We start from the raw sequence: 21,153 nt of genomic DNA, 5'->3' as shown, positions 1-21,153 counted from the left end.
AGGTTAAGGGTTTGAATCACAGCTTATGTGTGGAATTTATACGTTGGCTTTATCGAAGATAGTAAATTGTCTACTTGTTTGTTTGTATGTGCCCTGTGATTGGCTTGTGACCAGTCCAGAGTGTACACTGGCTCTTGCCCAAAGTCACCCGGGACAGCTTAACCATATTGTGACTCTAATGAGGGTAAGGGGGTATAGAAAAAGCATCAATGCTGGATTTTTTATTTATTTTTTGCCCACTAGTTAGCCATCTAATATTTTATTTATATCTGATTCGCACAAACATGCTGAAGAATTCTTAATTTTGAAATGAAAGGATGAGCTTGATGTCATGTTTTGTATTTCAAACAGCAATATTCTTCTGGAAAAAGATGCCTGTTGACAAAAGCGCTCTGATCTGCAAGCAGCGCTTGCAGCTGTTCCAACGCACACACATCGCTGCAAAGAAAAGGTGTATTGTTCACTGAATTCAAGCATGAGATAAAAATGCACAAGATCAAAACAAATACACACGGCATTATTTTGAGGCAGCTCCCTTGTGGGAATAGAAAATGATGGAAGAGGAGACCGATGAATCACAGTGAGAGGTTGACTTTGAATTGATTTGAAGTGAAAGTCTTTGCAAAAAATAACTTGCTGGATGTTTTTTCTTTCAAGGTTACATGACACCTGCAAATTCTAATGAGAGGGGTAGAGAGCTCTAGAACAAATTCTGCCTGCAGTTTTACATCAATACAACTGCAAAATAACACAATTGTTATTGTCTTATTAATGGAAGAATTTTTGTACAGCTATTGAATTAGATTCCAGTCGACAGTGCAGTTGTACCTCAGTTTGTAGCAAATGATTGTAAAGAATTTGTATCGTCTCCATGTTTCCTTGCATGCAAAAAATGCCTTTAATCCCCCCCCCAAAAATTAAATAAAATTCACACAAAGCAGTTTTCCAGTCTTGTTTTGTTGACAACACAGCTAAATAAATAACGACGGGCAGCTTGGCTCTGTGTCTGCAGTGAAGGCAAATGGCCAAGTTATGTAATCTCTGCAATTACAATGCAGGAGCTCAATACTGCACTGTAACCACGGTCATTAGAGTCACATGGTGATAGGCTTCGAACAACTGGGACAGGCAGTTAAAATCAACCACCCAAGCAACTAACAAATGAGCCCTGTGTTCACTAGAGAACATACAGTTCATTAAGATTTACAAAATCTATTTGGAAAAAATATGAAGTGGGCAAAAAATAAAAACACTCCACAGTGCTCAAGAAAAAAAAGAGACTTTTTATGAACCTTTACATTGCCCTCCTATTTCTTCATTCATCGTGACAGTCGAATCATTTAAGACAAAAGATGACAACGTTTTAAAGCGGTTTGATCTTGGCGATCTTACTCTCCGCCTGGAAATGTGAAATATTTGCAAATGATTTACACATCTGATGAATTATTTATCAAGACTTTATAAAATCCTTATTATCCAGGGTCGGCAAAGAATTGCCAGGGTGGACAATTCTTATTTCTTTATTGTAGGCCTGCAAGCGTATCATCAAAAGTCCTGTGTATATAAACTGTTCCTGTTTTGCATTCATATATTACATAATATTTCATTATATAACTGGATAATTATTTATGACATTACCAATTAATTAAATATGTTCGTTTTTTTGTTTGTTATTTCATTGTGAAAATTATTGGGAAAAAAACGATATAACTTCATCAATGAAATGCAAAAATGAAATGTGGGCCTACAGCACACAAATTATTCTTCAGTATATAAGTAAGGATACCACTATTGCAAAAGTGATGTAGAATTGGCGGCCTAGTGGACGACTGGTTAGCATGTCTGCCTTATGGCGCAGAGGTGCAGGTTTCGATTTTGGCTCTGGCCTTCCTGTGTGGAGTTTCCATGTTCTCCCTGTGCCTGAGTGGGTTTTCTCCAGATACTCAAGTTTTCTCCCACATTCCAAAAACAATCATGGCAGGTTTATGGAACACTGGAAATTGTCCCTCGGTGTGATATTGAACGCGGATGGTTTTTTCATCTCTGTGTGTCCTGTGATTGGCTGGCAACCAGTTCAGGGGTCCCCTGCCGAGTGCCCGATAACAGCTGGGATGGGCCCCAGCATGCCAGTGACCCTGAATGGATGGTCATAGAATTGTGTTGATACCTATTACTAATACACCGAAGGCCAAAATGTAAGTGAGATGGAGGTTGTATTTTGTAAATAAGTTCATGTTCAATTCAATACCAAATGCAATTGTTTGACTAATATCTTAAATTTGCCATATCGGTTTCCGCAAATCCACCTGTCAATAGTGACTGAAAATGGGGGTTGACTCTTCAATTCGGGCCTGGGAAATCCACAGTAATTACACTAATACGGCACCCTCTCAGCAGGCTCATTTGTTTGGGTTCCAAAAGAGTCGAGCAGATGGTCCCCTGGACCGGGCCGTCTTCCATATTCATGAGATGAAGTTTGACCCCGTCAGTGTTGGAGGGCTGACCTCTAACCTGGACTCTTTAGGATATCAATAGAGTATTAAGGGAGAAGTATCCCCGCCAGCAACCCAACCCCCGCCTCCATTGCACAGCTGAGCAGCCGCCCGCTCCGACTGAAGGCATTTGGATCCGTGTGAACCCCAGAGCAGACCCCATCCGAGCAACGCTTCGCAAAAGTTCCCAGGCTCTGTTGGGGCATAGTCTCTCCATACGAACATCTGTCCCCATCATGCTTTGCGTTGATGAGTGTGTGGGACCTTGTGTGCTGAGACAAGAAGCATGGAATCAGCCAAATGATGTCACGACTCGTCAACGATGCTCCAGAGTTTGGCAGTTAGCTTTGACCTCTGAGCAAGAGGCTCACAAGAGCCTGAAGGATGTAGGTACATATAAATGCGCCAACTCGAGCAACAGAAGTCATAGGCCCGTGTTATTAACTTGATTAGCTCATCGGGTGGCTTCATTTCAAAGCCTTAGGCCTTCTCTGCCCGCCTAAACCCAATCAGAAGCACTGACCTACTTTTACAACCTAAATTCTACTTTGTTATATTCGTTCCATGAAACTGTATTATTTTGTTCCGAACAGTCTCATCTCTGGCTTTCATCGCGTTTCTCTCCGTTCCACCGCCTCCAGTATGTGTCTATGTGGATGTCTGATATGTTGTCCAATTAGATTTCAGCCTCAACATGTGCTGTCATGCCAATCTAATCTGCCCCGCTGATGTAATTTATTACAATATCGTATGAGCAAAGGCACAGTTTCCTTGACCAATCCAATTTCTGGATCACCTCACACAGTCAGCTAGCTGGCTCACAATAATGTCAGGTTGACGAGATTTTGGTCAAGGCAAAACTTTGATCAGAAAAACACATCTGTAGTGATCTACACACATGAATACACGAATACACACACATGATGTGTTTCAATTCCAACTTTTGTGTTTTTGTCAGGTGGAGTGATTAACACAGCCACCTCACAGTCCTGAGGTTGGGGAATTTGCAAGTGCTTGTGTTGGTTTTCTAGAGGTTCTTCCACTTCCTCACACATTCCAAAAACATGTTCGACTGGATCTTGGTAATTACCGGTACACAGAATAGCAAAGGCTAGTGCATCTATGAGAGGGAGGGCTGCGCCGCTGTGGCAGTGGGCTCAGAAAACTTTTATCATGGCTAATCAAACTACTTCATTCTCTTTTAATACAGTGCTCTCGTCGTGCACTTGAGTCTCAATATGGTGGAGGTACAGTACATCTGCTCCCTAAAGTGGGCAGTTGGAGACTTTCCCCCGCCCCAGTTATTTGTGCTCCTCCCTGATAGCTGCGCCGCCCAGTGGAATGGTTTTAAAAATCTAATACGATGATTCAGAGGGTGCGGCCCGGTGAGGCCACAATATTCATGCAGTGATGGATCCCGAACATGGGCTTAATTATACACATTTACCAATTCTGTTTGAACTTGCGACCTGCTCGGTTCACTGATCTGCATTTAGAATTTTTCTTCCACCGTCTCACAGACGCATTGACCAAGGCTGCAGAGTCAATATCCCATTGATGTTGTTTGGAGGTGGGTTGCAGCTGTATGATCAATGCAGCTATTACACGGAATAGGAGGCCTGGGGTACATGGTGGGGAACACAAGGTAAATAGGTGGAAAACGATCCCACAGGTGTCGGAACAGGAAACGCTGCATTAGACCCGTAATGAAGCGTTGAGAAATGGCAGCTTTTGCTGTTAGACTGCCACACTGGAAATATCATCAGTGATATAACTGTTGCTTCAAGCTGTTCCAATTACCAAAGGTCTGCTCGAATAGTTAACCCTTGGCCTCACACAATAACCTGTGTCAGTTCATCAGCCATTTAACTGACATGCCTCAATGAACTCGACTTTCATCAGTTTAATGTCGTTGAAGCCGTTAGTGGAAATGCCTGCACTTGTTTTGCATGTCATTTATCACCCTCACAAACATAACGTCGATGCATTCATTGGATTCTTTTACAATGCGCCACGACAAGTCATCATGAAGCACTAAGGCGGCAGACGCGTCGTGCAGGGTTTGTTTGCCAGCAAACCGATGAAGAGAGACCAAACAACTATTATTTATAAAAATAATAACAATAAATAAACTAAAATATATGGATCTGCTCATATTTATTTAGTAAGGTCGCACTCCCTGTCAATCAGGGGATTTTGTGGCGATGATTGATTGGTTGAGCTGGGTGCTTCCACACCAAAGAAGGAGGAGAAAGTGCACCCGTCATTATTCATTCCTCTCATCTATATTCATAAAGTCATTCATATTCATCAGCGGTTACGCAGCACAGATTAGGGAGCTTGTACATTTTCTGCACATCATCTGAGAGGGTGAGGAGTCGAGCTGACATCCTCCACTTTGCTGTGAACTTTCACAGTTTTAATAGGACAATACATCACTTTGTGAGATTTTTTTTTTTTTTTTTGCTGGAAGCCACAGTAAGAAAAAGTATTTAATTTTTTGTATGGGACTATAAAATGAAACTACCAAAGGATAGTATTTGTACTTTTGTACCACATCTCATTTTAGTACAATCCACATTGTTTGGATAACAATAACAGCGTAAGTTCGAATAGACAATAGAACATCAATTAATAATTGGGTGTGTCGTATACTTGAACACTTCTCTCTTCTAAGTACACCCACACTGTATTATCGAAACTTTGTGACATTTTTTTTCCACATGAACACCAAATCACAACAACCCAAGAGACGGCAGAGATAGCCTTAAATTCTGTCACGATGACCCCATTTCACAATTGCATCATTTTGTCGAAAAATTTCCCCTTCCTCTAGATTCCGAATGTGTCCTTTTGCAGCATGATGTTCCTCCTCATTTCTTCTTTAAATTGTTTACCTTGCAATTTCAGAGAAGAAATATCATCAGGTGAATGAGGTGAATGAAAATGTGATGAAAATACCCTCTTTGCTGTAAATTACGCAACTCCCTCACTCCCACTAAATGTGACGCAAGTACAAAGGTGAGATTTACTTCCCCGGGCATTTGGCCGAATGAGATTAACCTCATCATGTGCTTTGACTCATCACATCGCTTTCCTTGCAACCGCGATAATGACAATCAGATTATTTCACTTCTGCGGGAGCCTGATAACAATCCTTCTCATTTGAATCAGGTGTGTGGGAGGAGGGGCAACATATAAATTGTGCAGGATGGTGCCCCTCGATGACCAGAGTTTGACAACTGGGACAATTTTGCGTTAAAGGTGAGCAGACTGTAATTTTAGCTACTGTTGTTGTTGCGCTCTAATGTATTGTCCACGAAAGGCATCCACATGTTTCAGAGGTATATCCATTTTCTATAGCGTTTTTATATATATATATATATATATATATATATATATATATATATATATATATATATATATATATATATATATATATATATATATATATATATATATATAGAATTTTGCCCCGACATAAATAATTAAGGGCGGCCCGGTAGTCCAGTGGTTAGCACGTCGGCTTCACAGTGCAGAGGTACCGGGTTCGATTCCAGCTCCGGCCTCCCTGTGTGGAGTTTGCATGTTCTCCCCGGGCCTGCGTGGGTTTTCTCCGGGTGCTCCGGTTTCCTCCCACATTCCAAAAACATGCGTGGCAGGCTGATTGAACACTCTAAATTGTCCCTGGGTGTGAGTGTGAGTGCGAATGGTTGTTTGTTTCTGTGTGCCCTCCGATTGGCTGGCAACCGATTCAGGGTGTCCCCCGCCTACTGCCCGGAGACGGCTGGGATGGGCTCCAGCACCCCCCGCGACCCTAGTGAGGATCAAGCGGTACGGAAGATGAATGAATGAATATATTTGTTGTTTTTTTTTTTTACAAACTTCAACCAAAATAATAAAGGCATTGTTTAAAATTCTCTGACAGTGTCAATCAACCTGGGCGTCATTGCTGAGTAGAGATATTGTTTGATGATTTTAAAGGCACCTAGATTGTGAAAAAAATAATAATTGGATTTCTTTTGTCTGCGCTCTCGCTTTTGTCCCAACAAATTTTTCTTTCAGCGCCGCAGTAGCTATTCAAGATCTATTGTTGAATAGTACATTAATTATGGCCAGAACAATAAACAACCATTTCTTATTGTTTGGAAAGATTGTTAGAGGGGAAAGAAAAATTTACTGCTTGTTCAGCATGTTATGTATTATTGCATCATTACATCTTCTTTTCTCGCAGCAGCTGATAAACAACACAATCAGTATGATGGCAGCTCTTACGCCTTATCATCAAACCTTAATGGGAGTTTACCATATGTTATAGCTGACTGGGATTAATGAGACTTTCATTATCTCAAAGTGAATTGTATTAGCATATAACCAGGAGGCATTTACAAAGCCATGCATAACTATCTACTTACTAAATCATCGGGTAATGAACCACAGCGTGAAAGTAGAGGTGACATTGGTTTTGAGATCCAGAGGTGGGCTTGGCCACATTTTTCTGCAGCAGATGTTCAACCTCTGTTTGCTACTGCATTTGGGATGACATTCAATGCTTTCACCTTGCACTTTCTTTGACCTTTTAATTGACATCCATCCATTTTCCGATCCGCTTTATCCTCACAAGGGTCGCCGGGCGTGCTGGAGCCTGTCTCAGCTGTCATCGGGCAGTAGGCGGGGGACACCCTGAACCTGTTGCGAGCCAATCGCGGGGCACACAGAGAAAAAACCCATCCGCACGCATACTCTCACGTAGGGACAATTTGGCGTGTTCAATCAGCCTTCCATGCATGTTTTTGGAATGTGGGAAGAAACCTGAGTGCCCGGAGAAAACCCACGCAGGCCTAGGGAGAACATGCAAACTCCACGCAGGGAGGACAGAGCTGGGATTGAACCCACGACCTCTGCACTGTGTGGTCGACGCACTAACTACTGGACCACCGGGCTGCCCCTTTAAAAAGAAAGAGCAACTCTCAAAATGACTATTAAATAATAATTTTAATATTTTTGTGTGATCCAGTTCCTCACTATGTGTGGGTTGGGGGGGGGGGGCGTGGTTGGGGGTTGGTTACTGTATAATATGTGGCCACATGTGGAAGAAAATTGATCATTTGCCCTCTGGGCGGATCCAAACTGATCATTGCATCATACGTCCTGCTACTCGAGTCAAAGCCGTGATGGAAAAATTGATGAATAATTGATTTGGCTTTTAATGGCTGCATTTGTCTGTGTGTGCGAAAACATGCTGTGGTAATATTTGTTATCCATGCTGTACTTGACCAACAATTATTTCAAACGTGGTTCCTTTGATATTCAAATGTGGCTTTTTGTCAGTACATGGTCGGCTTTTGTGTTCGTGTTGCAGCCTATTCACTCAACGCTACTGTGCAGGGATGTCATCAGCTCAGCAAGTCAACTTGCTACTAACGTTATTCCTGCAAACCTAATTAACTGTATCATAGCATCATCTGCAATCCTTTCAACGTATGGAAGGCAGCGGCGGAGTTGTGAAAGTATAAATATTTATGGCCTCCATTCACTCGCGAAGTGACAAATAGACAAAATTAGCAAGTCTAATGCTTTGCAATGCGGCAGAAAAACTGAAAACGGTCTTGAAAATATCGGTGGGTGTTTGTAGCAGGTTTTGGAGAGGTCTGTTTGGGATGGGCCTTATGAAAGTGTAATAGCTGCAGGTGGTAGCAAATCTGCATGACATTATGTTCTTCTCCTGCTCCTCTCTCTCTCTCGCTCTCATCACATCTTGCTCCCCAAAACTTTTAATGAGTCATAATCTGTGCGTGGCAGTGATTAGATTTAATGAGGGTGCCAACAACCTTGGGTTGACACAAGTCAGTTGCTCCGCACACACTCATCTGTGACTGGACTTCAATTCAGATGCGAGTGAATATAAGATGAAAGCACTCATGGTTTATTTTCCCGTTTTATTTCATTTCAAAAACCGCTGTTCGGCACGGAATGGCAAGACTCGATTGGGAAGATACAAAAAGGGGGGAGGCTTTCATATTGCAATTCCGTCGTCAAAATTTGCTCTTTCAACTCCCAGGAGACCGAGCTCCTCCAGGATATCAAGGCTGCTTGTGAAGACAGAACAGGAGCAATGAAGGGTGAATCCAGGCAGCAGGAGCGCAAAGACAAAGCAAGTACCACGTTAGGTAGTTATATGGAGCAAATTAGCTGTCTATAGGCAACAGCTCGTCAAAATAGATTTGCCTGCCTGCATTATAAATTAATGAAACCGCAGAGAGGCTACAAGACAAGCAGATTAATTATCCAGAGTTGCACTTACAACCAGAGAAGCTATTGCATATTCATGATAAATCCTCTTTATAAATTTCCCGTTGCGCAATGACGAAGTGGCATCAATGAAATGCCAACCTATATGTCTCGTTTCCTTATTTGTTCTCGTCTAGCTTTCGTTTTGTGCTTTCACACAAGTCATTGCCTGCACTATGCACTTGACAAGCGGGCCTTTGTCAGACAATGAGGGATGAGGGGCTTGTGGGTGGGGTGGAGCTGAGTGTCACATCTCGGTCGGTAATGAGCTTTTTCAGTAAATCAGCGCTAAGTGAATATTTTCTCAAACTCAAACGCGTGCGAGCGTTTCCATGATCTGTCCTCGCCCTTGTGCAGGGTCACACTTAGTTGACAGGCGCTCTTATTACACTGAGCATGGCTGTGTGCAGCCACCTCGCAGCAGAAAGAAAGGGAATCACTTGGACTCGCTGACACCACTCTCAACTGGTTTGAATCTCACGGCGCAGATTACCTTTCTCGTAGTAGTTACATGGTACCAAGCACACATCGTCGCCTCTGCCAGAGATTAGTCCGCTCCTAAAACTAACAACTCTGAGCATCACCTTTCAAGCCAAAAATCCTTCCATTAATGTGCTACTCTAAAAAAAAAAAAGATCTTAACCTTGAATTCAACATGCAATTGGTATTCAATTAGTTAAGGTGTGTGAAACGAAGGTGATTCCATCAAGTAGGATTTGCATAAAATCTGGTCACCTTTACATTTAATAGATTCGTTCAGGTTGGACTAACGCTCGGCATGACAAGAACAAACGAGTAACAGTGGGGAAAGGTCAACAGCTGTGCCGTTTGCAGTTGCTGACTGGTTGGCACATTTGTCTCACAGTTTAGAGGTCATGGGTTCAAACCCGAGCTCCACCCTTCTTGATGGTGGGCGGTATCTTGAAAGCGTCCAATTATACCATAAGATGACCAGTTTTGTAGTAATGTCACTTTTCAGTGGGATAGAATAAAGAAGTGATGGTTGCAGACCCTTTTTTACAACTCAGACAATATGTACCACCACAGGCCTAATTAGTGGACTCCTGAGTAACTGTTGGTTCCTGTAATATCAATGTTAAAAAAGTAGTGAGGAAGAGTATTGCCTCCAATGATTCCTGTCCAACCATTTTAATCACATCCAACACACCAGACACCTTATTTTTCCCAATTCTGGAGAATATGTCCTGTAAAAATTATGAATCATTAAAAATTTGTTGTTGAGTGACCAAGAAACTGAAGGGAGACTTCAATCATGTTGTTCCTTCCAGACAAAGCAATAAAGGAATGACAGTTTGCTGAGTCGAGGGGAATGGTGTTTAATGTATCGTTGCCCGTGAAGGGCGGGTATGCCGGAATACCCGAGAGGATCAATGCAAAAGTTCCCCTATAGATACAAGTTATTAAATATGAAATGGTAGTAGGGGTGGGCTTTGATGAAATGTCAGTGAAAAACACATTTTGCTTCTTTTTTAAAATCTCTTTTTGAACCCCTATTTCAATGACTTGTTGTTACTTTCATCTTGTGACATTAGGGGTAACATCAGGGGTGTGCCGGGGAAAGAATTGTCCATTGTCAATTGCATGTATTTGGACAATCTTGAATCAACAGCACCTCTGCTTGTTCGAGTCAAGTACTGCACTTTATTTTGCTTAAACTGGAGCAATTCATTTTATCTCGTCTACATCATGCAATGTTAACAATGCAATTGTTGATAAATAGGGCCATCCCCAAGCAGAACCACTCTGATTCATTCTGTCAGTATTGCAACCATATTTTATAATGTATTATATGTTGTGAGTAACATGATAATCCTTTCGCTCCAGCTTCACTGTCATATGAGCAGAGCTTCCTCTCCACCCTCTCGTCTCATGAGAGGAGCCATCTATCTCCCTTTCACTCGCTCCCACAAATGGACCAACCAGTCCACTTAATTCACCCAATGGAGAGACTACAGACCCAGAACAGAAAGAGATGGAGCAGGCAGAGGTTCTGAGGCATGTTAAGCAAATGGGCAAGATAACAATCAGAATGTTATTGATAGCGGCCCGGTGGTCAAGTGATTAGTGCGTCGACCTCACAGTGCCGGGTTCAATTCCAGGTCCAGCCTCCCTGTGTGGAGTTTGCATGTTCTCTCTAGGCCTGCGTGGGTTTTCTCCGGGTACTCCGGTTTCCTCCCACATTCCAAAAACATGCATGGCAGGCTGATTGAACACTCCAAATTGTCCCTACACGAGAATATGAGGGTGGATGGTTATTCTTCTCTGTGTGCCCTGCGATTGGCTGGCAACTGGTTCAGGAGTCCTCGCGACCCTTGTGAGGATAAGCGGATTGGAAATTGGATGGATGGATGGATGGACATAATGTCTCAACTTCATTGGAATTGAGGTTTCTATCACTGATTAATTATCTAAATGAGAAACGCACCGAGGCTTTAGGGGATTCAATTTGTCACACTTTATTTGGTGGCATCAGAACATCAAACAATGTAGTGTAGTTAGTGGGCAGGGAATAATTGTCACATGTGAATTGAATTGGTCTCATGTGCTTATATTTCTGTTTTCCCTGAGTGCCATTTGCACTTAAATGCAACTACCGTAAGTGAAATACTATGTTCCAACATACAGGAAGTTCACATGGTGGGCAAGGGGGTCACATCGCTCTAAAAGCCTTGAGATGCTGGTTGTACTGATCAGCGAGTTCCCGGGCTGTGTGGAGCTGTTTTTCACACCACTTTAGCAGAGCCTGCTGCACCATCTTTACACGAGCAGCCTCGAAGTGCTCAATCTGCAAGACAACATATCACTCACAATAAAATTCATGTAAATTCTAATCTCTAAATTAGGCAATTTACCTCCTGTTTTGCCACTTCGCAAATGTGACTGAACTCGGTCTCTGCTGCTTTCTTCACCTCTTCCAACTGATGAACATGGAAAGTGGGTCATAATTACTAATTAGTAATATGTCAACAGCACCTTCCCCCTCAACAGCCTTGAAGTCCATAAAAAAAATGTAAAAAGAAAAGAAAACCCGCCCCCCTTTTTCCGCTTGTTTGCCACGCTTGTACAAGCAAGACTCTACTGACACCTTCTGGCCAAAATCTATCATTGTCCTACATGGATGCAGACACTCACAGGAGGCTTCTTGACTGGTTTGGCCTTCTCTGCATTCTTTCTGGCAGTTTCCAACTCCACTAGTTTACAGGTTCTCCTGAAAAGCATCTCCTGAAATTGAAAACTGTGTGACTTATTAAAGCCAAAAGGAGGTTTATCATTTGAACGTAGGACGTGACATACTTTTTCTGCTTCCTGATAGCGTGATTCCAGATCCAGGCCAAGGCCAAGGGTGCTCACATCATTCTCCGCAACATTTGTCATATTTTTCTGCATGTGCAAAACAGAGTAAGAAAACAATGTAATAATCACTACTACGTTATGATAATATATTATGTTTTTTTAATCTGGAAAGGTAAATTACCTTCATTGACTCAAAGATGGCTGATAATTTTACACAAATCCTATAATTAATAAAGAGTGCAGAATCAGTCCACATTATTTTTCCAAGCAAGCACTTGAGCGCGAAGTTTCACTTTATGTCCTTGTGACAGTCTTGAGACCAGTGGAGTCTTACTTGGAAAAAGCTGCTTTGTCAGGATCATCCCCCGATTCCACACACAGATGCAGGGCAGCTGCAAAGTGCCCGCAGGCCACTGCTATTTCTGTACAAACACACGAGGGTGTCAAGCATAAAAACTTAAGGGAATTACGAAACGATTGCAAAAAGGTGTGTTTGGTTGTGTCTGATTGGTTGAAAATTGTGCTGGAAAAGTCGAGCATGCACCAAATTTACGGTAGTTTCAACACCATGATGGCCAACCCTTGCAAACTCTATGCAGCTACTCATGACAAAAGCGGTGGCAATAAATCCCACAATCATGGTGGCATGTTAAAAAAAAAAATCCTAAATTGGATTAGAATATCCTCAACCCTGAAGTTTTATTCGAAATTACAGCTGTCTGTGCCTTTTCTGCACTTAAATGTTTGTGACATGATCTTACTTTGCTCAGTTAGCACCACATCCAGGAATTTCTACAGAAAGAAGAAATCAACATAAACAAATCAAAAAATGCATTAAGTCGTGTGTCTAGATGTACATTATCAGGCAAACAAGGAGAATGCCACTCACATCCGCTGCGCTTTTGGTACAGCCGGTTAAAGCGAGATTGATGTCCCGTTTGGTTTGAAAGAACTCATCAACATCCTGCAAAGGCAATCAAGGACACAGTTTGAAAAAACAAGCACAGTAGGATGGCTGAAATGCTGTCAGTTCCGAAAGAGTTTGACCTTGTGGCCTTCTTTTCTCATCTCTTCCACAGCTTGACTCAAACGATTGAAAATGTTTTTTCTGGCTCTCTGTCGACCAGGCGGCTGCACATATAGAAAGACAATTACACTGAATTTTCTGGATAACCCTTGGAAACATAGCATACTGTTAGTACATTCTTATATTTTAAAAAATGGTCCATTTGAAAGATTCTACTATATTTTATGGAGTTTTTCCTCAGAGGATTTGGTAATTCAGTATCCCTAAGTGACAACGTGACAGTATTACGGTGATATACCTTTACAACGTTGGGTGTGATCATATTTGTGAATACATATCAACATTTTGCTTGCGTTTCAGATGACTGGATTGTGCAAGTGGTCATAGAGTTGTGGTTGGTCATTTACTGCCGTTTGTGATACACTAATACTGTACTCACTTCAGAGCTGGTGAGGAAAATCTCCAAAGCTTTGTTTTTTCTGAGTAGGTTGTGTGCTGCCACCTGGTGGAGAAAGGTCTCCAGTGCGGTACAGTATGGCTTAAACTCTTCCAAAGCGAGGAAACCTGCAGGTTAAAAAAAGCCTCTTGGCTCAAAGTATTGTTCTCAAAACCCCACTCAAGAGAACCAGCTTTCATAGGACGAGTTGAGATTTTTGGCTCCGACATGATGTTTTTGTTGTTGTCCAGATTTGCTCACCAAGCTGTCTGATGATCTTTGCTGTTGCGTTCATCTGAGCCTTTGCAGGAAGAGGAGGAAACTTGGTGGGGGAAAAATAGGAAAACAGCTTGACGATGACTCATTGTTTTCCAAGACAATGTTGAATGGTCTCGATTGATTTCATGCCGTTCATGGATATGGCAATATTTAATACGTCAGTGATACACGACAAACACAACGCCTTCACTCAAACCGGCGTTAGAAGTGGTGCACTATTTAAAAAAACACACTTCCGGATGATTCAGCTGCATTGATTTGAAAAACATACTATTTGGGATTTGGAAATCATGAAATATTAACACTGACTATGACTCCCTGTATCCCGGGCACATCCTCCTGAGTGAACAGGTTCTGCTGCAGCCACTCAAAGTCCTCGTAGGTACGGTCCACGTGGTACTCCCCGGTCCCAGACAGCTAACCCCAACAGCAGAGACACGAGATTTGCGTTATGACACCCAATAGCCAGATTTGATCACATTTTCTGCATTCGCCTGCATTCTAGTGAGATCCAGTCCAAGAACTGGTGCAAAGGCGGGTAATGAGTTTATAATAAGTGCATTGAGTCGAACTGAATCACTCTGCTTGAATTAAAATGTAGCATTCTTGAATCTTATAAAACCCCATTGAGATTGAGATTCATCTTTCATTTTATGTGTGAGTGTCTGTGTGTGTGTGTGTGCAAAACAACTCTCTGAACGAACACATTTACATTACCAAGGGTATTGTAAAATGACAACTCATTGCATTTTACCCCTCGAATTGAGCTGTGCCATATCGACTCAAATCGGAATCCCACTCAATAGAATTGTTCCACTTTAAAAAAAATACGCCATCCTTAAAATGTATGGCACCCTATATTTGTTGTTCAAATCCCATATATTTCTTGGGACCAAAATCATTATTTCAGTTCAGTGCTTTTTCTGACATTTTTATTTGGTGGTGTACTTGTGAGAATCCCTCAAAAGTCAAATATGTGCCCGCCTCGAGACAACCTAAAAAGTGTGTTTGAACATTGGAACTTGGCTGTGGCCCTGTTCCAGGTTCACAACAAGTCCCAGTAATTGGAACTGTCTGGTGCTTAGTGCAGGCCATTTCTTGTGTAAAGAAAACAAAAGTCTTTATCTCCAGATGGGGGCATCATCAAATGAAAATGTGCCAAGTCAGCAGGACTTTTATTTGGTTACCGGTGTTAACTTGCGTGCTGACATTCTGCATAACAGTACTGAGGCTTGCATCTCAATACGTCTTGAAGCAGTTGGAAAACATTGCTTCACATTCTACCATTTCTGGTGCACAGTGAATGTAATTCTTCTTTCTTACTTTTTGAGACACAATTAGAAAGGTAAGTCCATCCCCATCTTGCAACACCTCTGCAACCTTAACGCTATGACCATGGACACTTAGACAAGGCGGCTCTTGTTTCACTTCTTCCTGTAAAAACAAATATTAATTAAGTTGTGGATCAACTTCGAAATCAGTTTAACAGTACACAAAAGCTCACATGAGGTCCAAGGTAACATGCAACCAATGACTGTCACATGACTCGCAATGTTGTCAGCAAGAACATTTTCAAAAGACTTACCATCATCGTCAACCTTCCGAGGCAATATTTTCAGTCCACTTTGTTTTCTGCTTCAAAGAATGCTCAAAAGTCCTTATTTGTTCAGAGGGAACATGTGCATGAACGCTCTGAAAATTGTCTGTCAACCGGGGTGCAATGCGCTCAAGCTGCAACTGCTGAGAAGGCACAGGATATCCTTTGGGTCAAAGTGCACGCCGCCTTAATGAGAAACGGAGTACAACTGTGCCAAATCTAAAGTGCTGGCCGTGAGGGGAAAAAAAGGAGTAAATGGTGTGTTAGTCAGTAACTCTGACTTTTAACACACCCACATGTTATAGGAGGGCATGACTGCCCAATCAGTGACTTGTATAAAAGGGTTGAATTTACAAGATATCCAATAAAGGAGGCAGTAGAGTCGACAAAACATTAACTTAATAGTTCAGTCCGACTTTATTATCACAGAAAATGGAATACAAAATATTCATAACAACATTGAAATAACATTTAAATAAAATACTCATCTAAAAGTAATCATTTTCGTCCCAAACAGGTCTGTCAAAACTGTAACAGCCGTGTGGTCCCTCCTCATCGTCGCCATCATGAGTGAAGCTCCAATGAAAGGGCATCTCATCCAAATCATCAAGATCCTGAAAATTGACGAAGAAACTATCCTTGTCATCTTCCATCGAGTCCACAGAAGCCTCGTTTTTCAGGAAGACGTCATGGCCCAAAATGTCATACAGCCTCCTCTTCTTCTTGTCGCAGAGCAGCAAGTATGCTTCAGGACATAATGAAGGCAAGACATTTTAGTGTACATCAACGATCTCATATTTGTGGTTTTAATCATAAATATAGGCAATTAATCAGTTTTACGGGTCGTCAATTGCGGCAGGGCCCCGTGTGTATATATATTATTCATGACCACTTGGGAGCATATTTTAGTAGTAGCTGGGAATTGCTATGACATGCCGTGTTGTGATCATCAACTTAGTCCTTTTAGAGTTTATGGAATGCCCAATGTGTTGAATGGTGTTACAAAATCCAAATGACATTTATTGACATTCAGAAAGCTACAATAAAAAGTACAAAGGATAGCGGCTGTGGTAGAGCAATGCAGTACTGTCATGTTTGAATTCCACGGTGGTGTAAAATATCAGGTCTCCTGTCAACGATTAAATGCATACCTTCGACAATCTCCCTGAACGTCTTCTCTGCAGCAGCGCCCGTGTTTTTATCAGGGTGGTGCATAAGTGCAAGTTTGCGGAAAGCTTTTTTTATCTGGTCCTCACTTGCTGTTGGCTCCACGTCCAGTATGTCGTAGTAATTTTGTCTGATCAGTGCGGCGGCTGCAGGCAGCACAAGTGATAACAAGAGCACGAGCGCGGTTTGTGCTACCATGTTTGGACGCTAACGTTTGATTAGTTTTATTTACAAACGAACAACCACGTGACTTCGACAGTGCACTCCGAATTGCCTCTAACAATTGTGTGTTTCCGTATGTTTTCGTCTGACAGCCCAGAGTTTGATTTTTTAATCAAAGCCTCCGCACACACGAAAACTTATTCTAATGCAATTGAACATCCATGCCACAGGGGGCAAACATACACGTCTGCGAAGAGCGCAGAAGAAGAGAGTCCTGGAAAAAACCTCAAATTCTGTGGAAAAAAACGGCACGTAGGCCTCAAATGACTTCAAACCACGACGTGTTATTTACAAAGTAAAAGTATCGTTTAGGGTTAGTGTGTATCACGGTTGCGTGTTTCAACGCGGTGGAGCACTTTCTTTGATACTGTGCCGGCATCTATTAGGTAAGGCAGCGTTTGTTCTTGGCGAACTAGCAACTACCCTGGACTAGATAAGGTTAGCAAGCACAAGCTTACGAACCAACGTTGGTTGTCCAAAAATGACACGAAATAATGCAATTTTAATTCAAAACGTCAAACGTATTTTTATCACGGGCCTCGCTGTAGTTTGGTTTTCCATGAAGGCGGTCGGTTATGAAAATAAAACTAATAATGTATAATCGCGGGGGGGGGGGGGGTGATAATGATAACGGTATAAATTCCGATTCGGTACCTAAATTGGCTATACGTTCACGTTTGCTACAGGGAGAGAACGAAAAGTTAAATGTATTTTTTGCATAATAGGGACGGATATGATTTTTAAGATGGAGGCGGCATAAATATTTCATGTTGAGGAAATCAAGAATGCGGAAACAATAGTGCGACCCGTTGCAATGATGCTATAAAAACAAATAATTGCGTGTTATTTCTTTGGCTCCATTTGAGCGTTACACGCTGTTTAACTGCTAATATTGAACTTGGTGTTAGGTCATTTTAGGTCAGGCTTGACACTCTTCTTGAAGCGTGTTGCTTAGCATGACGTTTGCTAGCAAAAGGGCACTTCCGGCCTTTCACCACCTAGCCGCCCTAAGCACAGTTATACTATCACTGGAAACTGATGTATTTTTACTTTCGGGGGGGAAAAAAGTCTAAAATTGAGTTCCTTTATTTGTTTTGCAGGTCTTACCAGGACGAGGCTCAAGGGAAAAAACAATCAATTATTTACTTCCCTGTACATGTAAAGGGTCACCAAGGCACTGCAGACTTCATACACATGAGTGCAGTATTCTCCTTGAGCTGGGCCCAGCGCCATGCCTGATCGGGACGGCTCCTACCTGTCAGGTGGTGGTGGGAGTGGTGGCAATCTGAGCGAGGAGGGAGGACCAGGCTCTGCTTGCACTACAGAGGGCAGAGGGGGTTCAGGAGGGGTTGTTGGTGGCATGGGAGGAGGAGGGGCATTAGGAAATGGCAGTAGTTGTGGGAATGGGGGAGGTGCGATGCAAGGAACTGGACTAACACCAGATGGGGTGTGCAGGGATTTTATTCGCAATGTCTGCAAGAGAGGGAAGCGTTGTCGCTTCAAGCATCCCGACTTTAACGAGGTACCAGACTTAGGGGTGCAAAAGAATGAATTCATCTTCTGCCACGATTACCAGAACAAAGAGTGCCTGCGTGTCAACTGTCGCTTTGTACATGGAACTAAAGAGGATGAAGACTATTATAAGAAAAGCGGAGAGTTGCCACTCGCACTGAGAGGGAAAGTTGCAGCGAGACTTGGCCTCTCACCCACTGATCTGCCGCATAGCAGAGGGGAGGTCCCAATCTGCAGAGACTTTTTGAAAGGGGAATGCCAGAGAGGCAATAAGTGTAAATTTCGCCACGTCCAAAAAGACTATGAATATGAGGCTGCCAGGGTTGGAGCAGTTGGTGTGATCGGAGCTTGTGCAAGTGGAATGGTGAGTGCAGGAAGTAGCATCAGTGGTGGAGGAGCCGCTGGAGGAACCAGTCCGGGGATTCCAGGACTTGTGGGAGGTGTGAGTGGAAATAATATAATTGGGATGGGCTGTCCGAGCTTGGGCGGTTGCAGAGATCCAAGCCTCGCAGGAGTCGGAGGCGTTGGTGCGGGAGGAATGAGCGGCTGTCTGGCAATAGGCACCTCAGGACAGAGGCGTTATGACAGGAGCTCTTTGTCAGTGTACGACCCCTTACTCGAGAGTGGGGTTTTCGAGTCCACAAGTCTGGACAGCTCATTGGAGCAGACTGCCCTCCAGATCAAAAGGCGGCGGTTGGAAGGCCTGCGACTTGGAGATGGCAGTGTCAGTGGCCACTACGAGCTCGGAGTCCAGGCGGCCTTGCCGACACGCCCTGTGGAGTACAGGTTGTTGGAGGAGGAGAACAACCTGCTGAGGAAGAGAGTGGAAGAGTTGAAGAAACAGGTTAGAACGACAGCACTCGGAGACCACCATTGAAAAGGTTTTCGTGACTTTTTTTTTTTTGTAAGCTTTGGGACCTAGCCCTGCCGTAGAGAATGCTGATTAATGCCCCCTCGATGTGTTAAACTGCCATAGTTACAATGCCGACTACTGCGAAGGAGGACTAATTAGATGTCAGATTTTTTTTCTTCAAGTATTGGTGGATGCTATCGGCAGCCGCCACTGTCCAGTAATTCAAAATAAGGCCGCTATCGGTACTGACCATCCCTAAATAATATGACAGACAGTTCATTTATCTGCTTCAATCAGAGTTAACTTCATAAACACTTTGACTTGCAGTTGGCAAGAGGCGTAGGGTTCGATTCCGGCCGAGTTTGCATGTTCTCCCTGTGCCTGCGTGGGTTTTCTCTGGGTACTCCGGTTTCCTGCCACATTCCAAAAACATTCATGGCAGGTTAATGGAACACTCTAAATTGTCCCTCCGTGTGAGTGTGAGCACGGATGGCTGTCTGTCTCTGTGTGCCCTGCAATTGGCTGGCAACCGGTTCAGGGTGTCCCTGCCTACTGCCTGAAGACAGCTGAGGTGGGCTCTAGCACCCCCGTGACCCTTGTTAGGATCAAGAGCATCGGAAAATGGATGGCTGAATATGTAAATGTGAACTTGTAGACACTAAATAAATATAAAAAATGTACATAAAGCCTACTGGCAGACCAAAATAATTCCAAGGTTGCCCCACCCCACACCCCCGTCCTAAATTGCATTTGACTACATAGCAACGCCCATTTAAATTCAGTAAATTTGTCAGCACTAAGTCGAAGTGCTTCTGATTCTATTCCCTGTCCCCTCTTCTCAGGTTGCCAACCTCATTGCCACAAACGAAGTTCTCCTGGAGCAGAATGCCCAATTCCGAAGTCAGGCCAAAGTGATGACGCCTGCCCCCACTGAGCAGACCATGGCAGCCCCCGTGGGTGCGGTCAGCTCATACAATCACGGCATCGCCCAGACTCACACCACACTGAGCAGCACCGGGCTGCAGCCTCGACCCGTCACCCAACAAGACCTGGTGGCGTCCACCGGTGCTCCAGCGGCGCCCCAGACAAACGCCGCCCCCCCGACGGCGCCGCCCCCTCACCTCAACCCCGAAATCACGCCGCTGTCGGCCGCTCTGGCGCAAACCATCGCCCAGGGGATTGGGCCTCCCGTGTCAATGGCGCCGGTGGCCGTGTCTGTGGCGCCGGTGGCCGTGTCCATGACGCAGCCTCCGCCGGGCATCACCATGAGCCACGCTACCACGCCCATGGTGTCATACCCTATCGCCAGTCAGAGCATGAGGATCACCACTCTGCCTCATATTACCTGATAATTGGTTATAAAGCGATCTGTGGGGGTCTTCAAACTGACTTTCAGCCTGCAATGAAAACACCGAAATGATGTGACAAATACAAGAATACGAAGGTTCAAATTTGTTATACTAAAAGAATAAAGTTAAAATAATACACTAAATGTGCTATGCATTTCTCTTTTTGTGGCTTGATCATCAGCCAGAAATTGTTTCAGAATTATAGATGTGTGATGTATGATTAATATCTACGCTAATTGTTGGTTTTGCGTTCATTTTTCTGTGGTAAATTTGATAGTTGCCCGTCAGAATTGTAGTTACATGTAGTTCACAATAAACATTTTTGAATACATAACCACATAATTTCAAAGTTATTTGGGGCTGGGCAAGACTATGGCACACTTCTGACCCTAATGTATAAGTGCTACATAAATGGAATGGATAAATAAAAAAAATTCAGTTTCTTTTTTAACAACTTTATTCACAAGGTACACGACGCTTGTGAGGATGAGCGGATCGGAAAATGGATGGATGGACTTTATTCATCTTGTGTTATGGGTATTCTGGTAACTGGTATAACAAACTATTTTTCACGTGTGGAGTTCTTTTCTGATTAATGGTTTTCGATTGCGGG

General features: G+C 43.1%; 3 protein-coding genes across 3 annotated transcripts; 1 reads left to right on the top strand and 2 right to left on the bottom strand.

Annotated features, from left to right (window-relative positions):
• Window positions 1-11,244: 11,244 nt before the first annotated feature.
• Window positions 11,245-15,685, bottom strand: si:dkey-28n18.9 (sorting nexin-6). Its single transcript, XM_052077303.1, has 14 exons — window positions 15,426-15,685; window positions 15,164-15,274; window positions 14,150-14,257; window positions 13,823-13,883; window positions 13,565-13,689; window positions 13,146-13,229; window positions 12,988-13,062; window positions 12,860-12,890; window positions 12,433-12,520; window positions 12,280-12,319; window positions 12,099-12,185; window positions 11,937-12,026; window positions 11,657-11,722; window positions 11,245-11,589 (listed from the first exon to the last, which is right to left on the bottom strand). The coding sequence occupies exons 1-14, from the start codon at window positions 15,429-15,431 to the stop codon at window positions 11,455-11,457; spliced, it is 1,107 nt and encodes a 368-aa protein (XP_051933263.1). The 5' UTR covers window positions 15,432-15,685; the 3' UTR covers window positions 11,245-11,454.
• A 145-nt stretch (window positions 15,686-15,830) lies between these two features.
• Window positions 15,831-16,802, bottom strand: zgc:152986 (uncharacterized protein LOC101884054 homolog). The gene is made up of 2 exons (XM_052077304.1): window positions 16,589-16,802; window positions 15,831-16,182 (listed from the first exon to the last, which is right to left on the bottom strand). The coding sequence occupies exons 1-2, from the start codon at window positions 16,800-16,802 to the stop codon at window positions 15,926-15,928; spliced, it is 471 nt and encodes a 156-aa protein (XP_051933264.1). The 3' UTR covers window positions 15,831-15,925.
• A 254-nt stretch (window positions 16,803-17,056) lies between these two features.
• Window positions 17,057-20,874, top strand: zc3h10 (zinc finger CCCH-type containing 10). The gene is made up of 3 exons (XM_052077302.1): window positions 17,057-17,212; window positions 17,927-19,182; window positions 20,034-20,874. The coding sequence occupies exons 2-3, from the start codon at window positions 18,058-18,060 to the stop codon at window positions 20,538-20,540; spliced, it is 1,632 nt and encodes a 543-aa protein (XP_051933262.1). The 5' UTR covers window positions 17,057-17,212; window positions 17,927-18,057; the 3' UTR covers window positions 20,541-20,874.
• The last annotated feature ends 279 nt before the right edge of the window (window positions 20,875-21,153 follow it).

This window comes from Hippocampus zosterae, chromosome 9 (genome assembly GCF_025434085.1).
Source record: "Hippocampus zosterae strain Florida chromosome 9, ASM2543408v3, whole genome shotgun sequence".
Taxonomy (NCBI): Eukaryota; Metazoa; Chordata; class Actinopteri; order Syngnathiformes; family Syngnathidae; genus Hippocampus; species Hippocampus zosterae.
Note: the sequence above shows the minus strand (reverse complement) of the source record. Positions and strands in the feature narration are given on the sequence as shown.

Excerpts from the sequence above, each read along its gene's own strand:
- si:dkey-28n18.9 (XM_052077303.1), bottom strand. Across the intron at positions 13,884-14,149 it reads CCGGGATACAGGGAGTCATA|TTTCCTCCTCTTCCTGCAAA; the intron begins GTCAGTGTTAAT and ends TCCCCCACCAAG. Across the intron at positions 12,320-12,432 it reads GACAAAGCAGCTTTTTCCAA|GATTTGTGTAAAATTATCAG; the intron begins GTAAGACTCCAC and ends TATTAATTATAG.
- zgc:152986 (XM_052077304.1), bottom strand. The coding sequence starts at position 16,802 with ATGGTAGCACAAACCGCGCTCGTGCTCTTGTTATCACTTGTGCTGCCT. Across the intron at positions 16,183-16,588 it reads GTTCAGGGAGATTGTCGAAG|CATACTTGCTGCTCTGCGAC; the intron begins GTATGCATTTAA and ends TATGTCCTGAAG.
- zc3h10 (XM_052077302.1), top strand. The coding sequence starts at position 18,058 with ATGCCTGATCGGGACGGCTCCTACCTGTCAGGTGGTGGTGGGAGTGGT. Across the intron at positions 19,183-20,033 it reads TGGAAGAGTTGAAGAAACAG|GTTGCCAACCTCATTGCCAC; the intron begins GTTAGAACGACA and ends CCCTCTTCTCAG.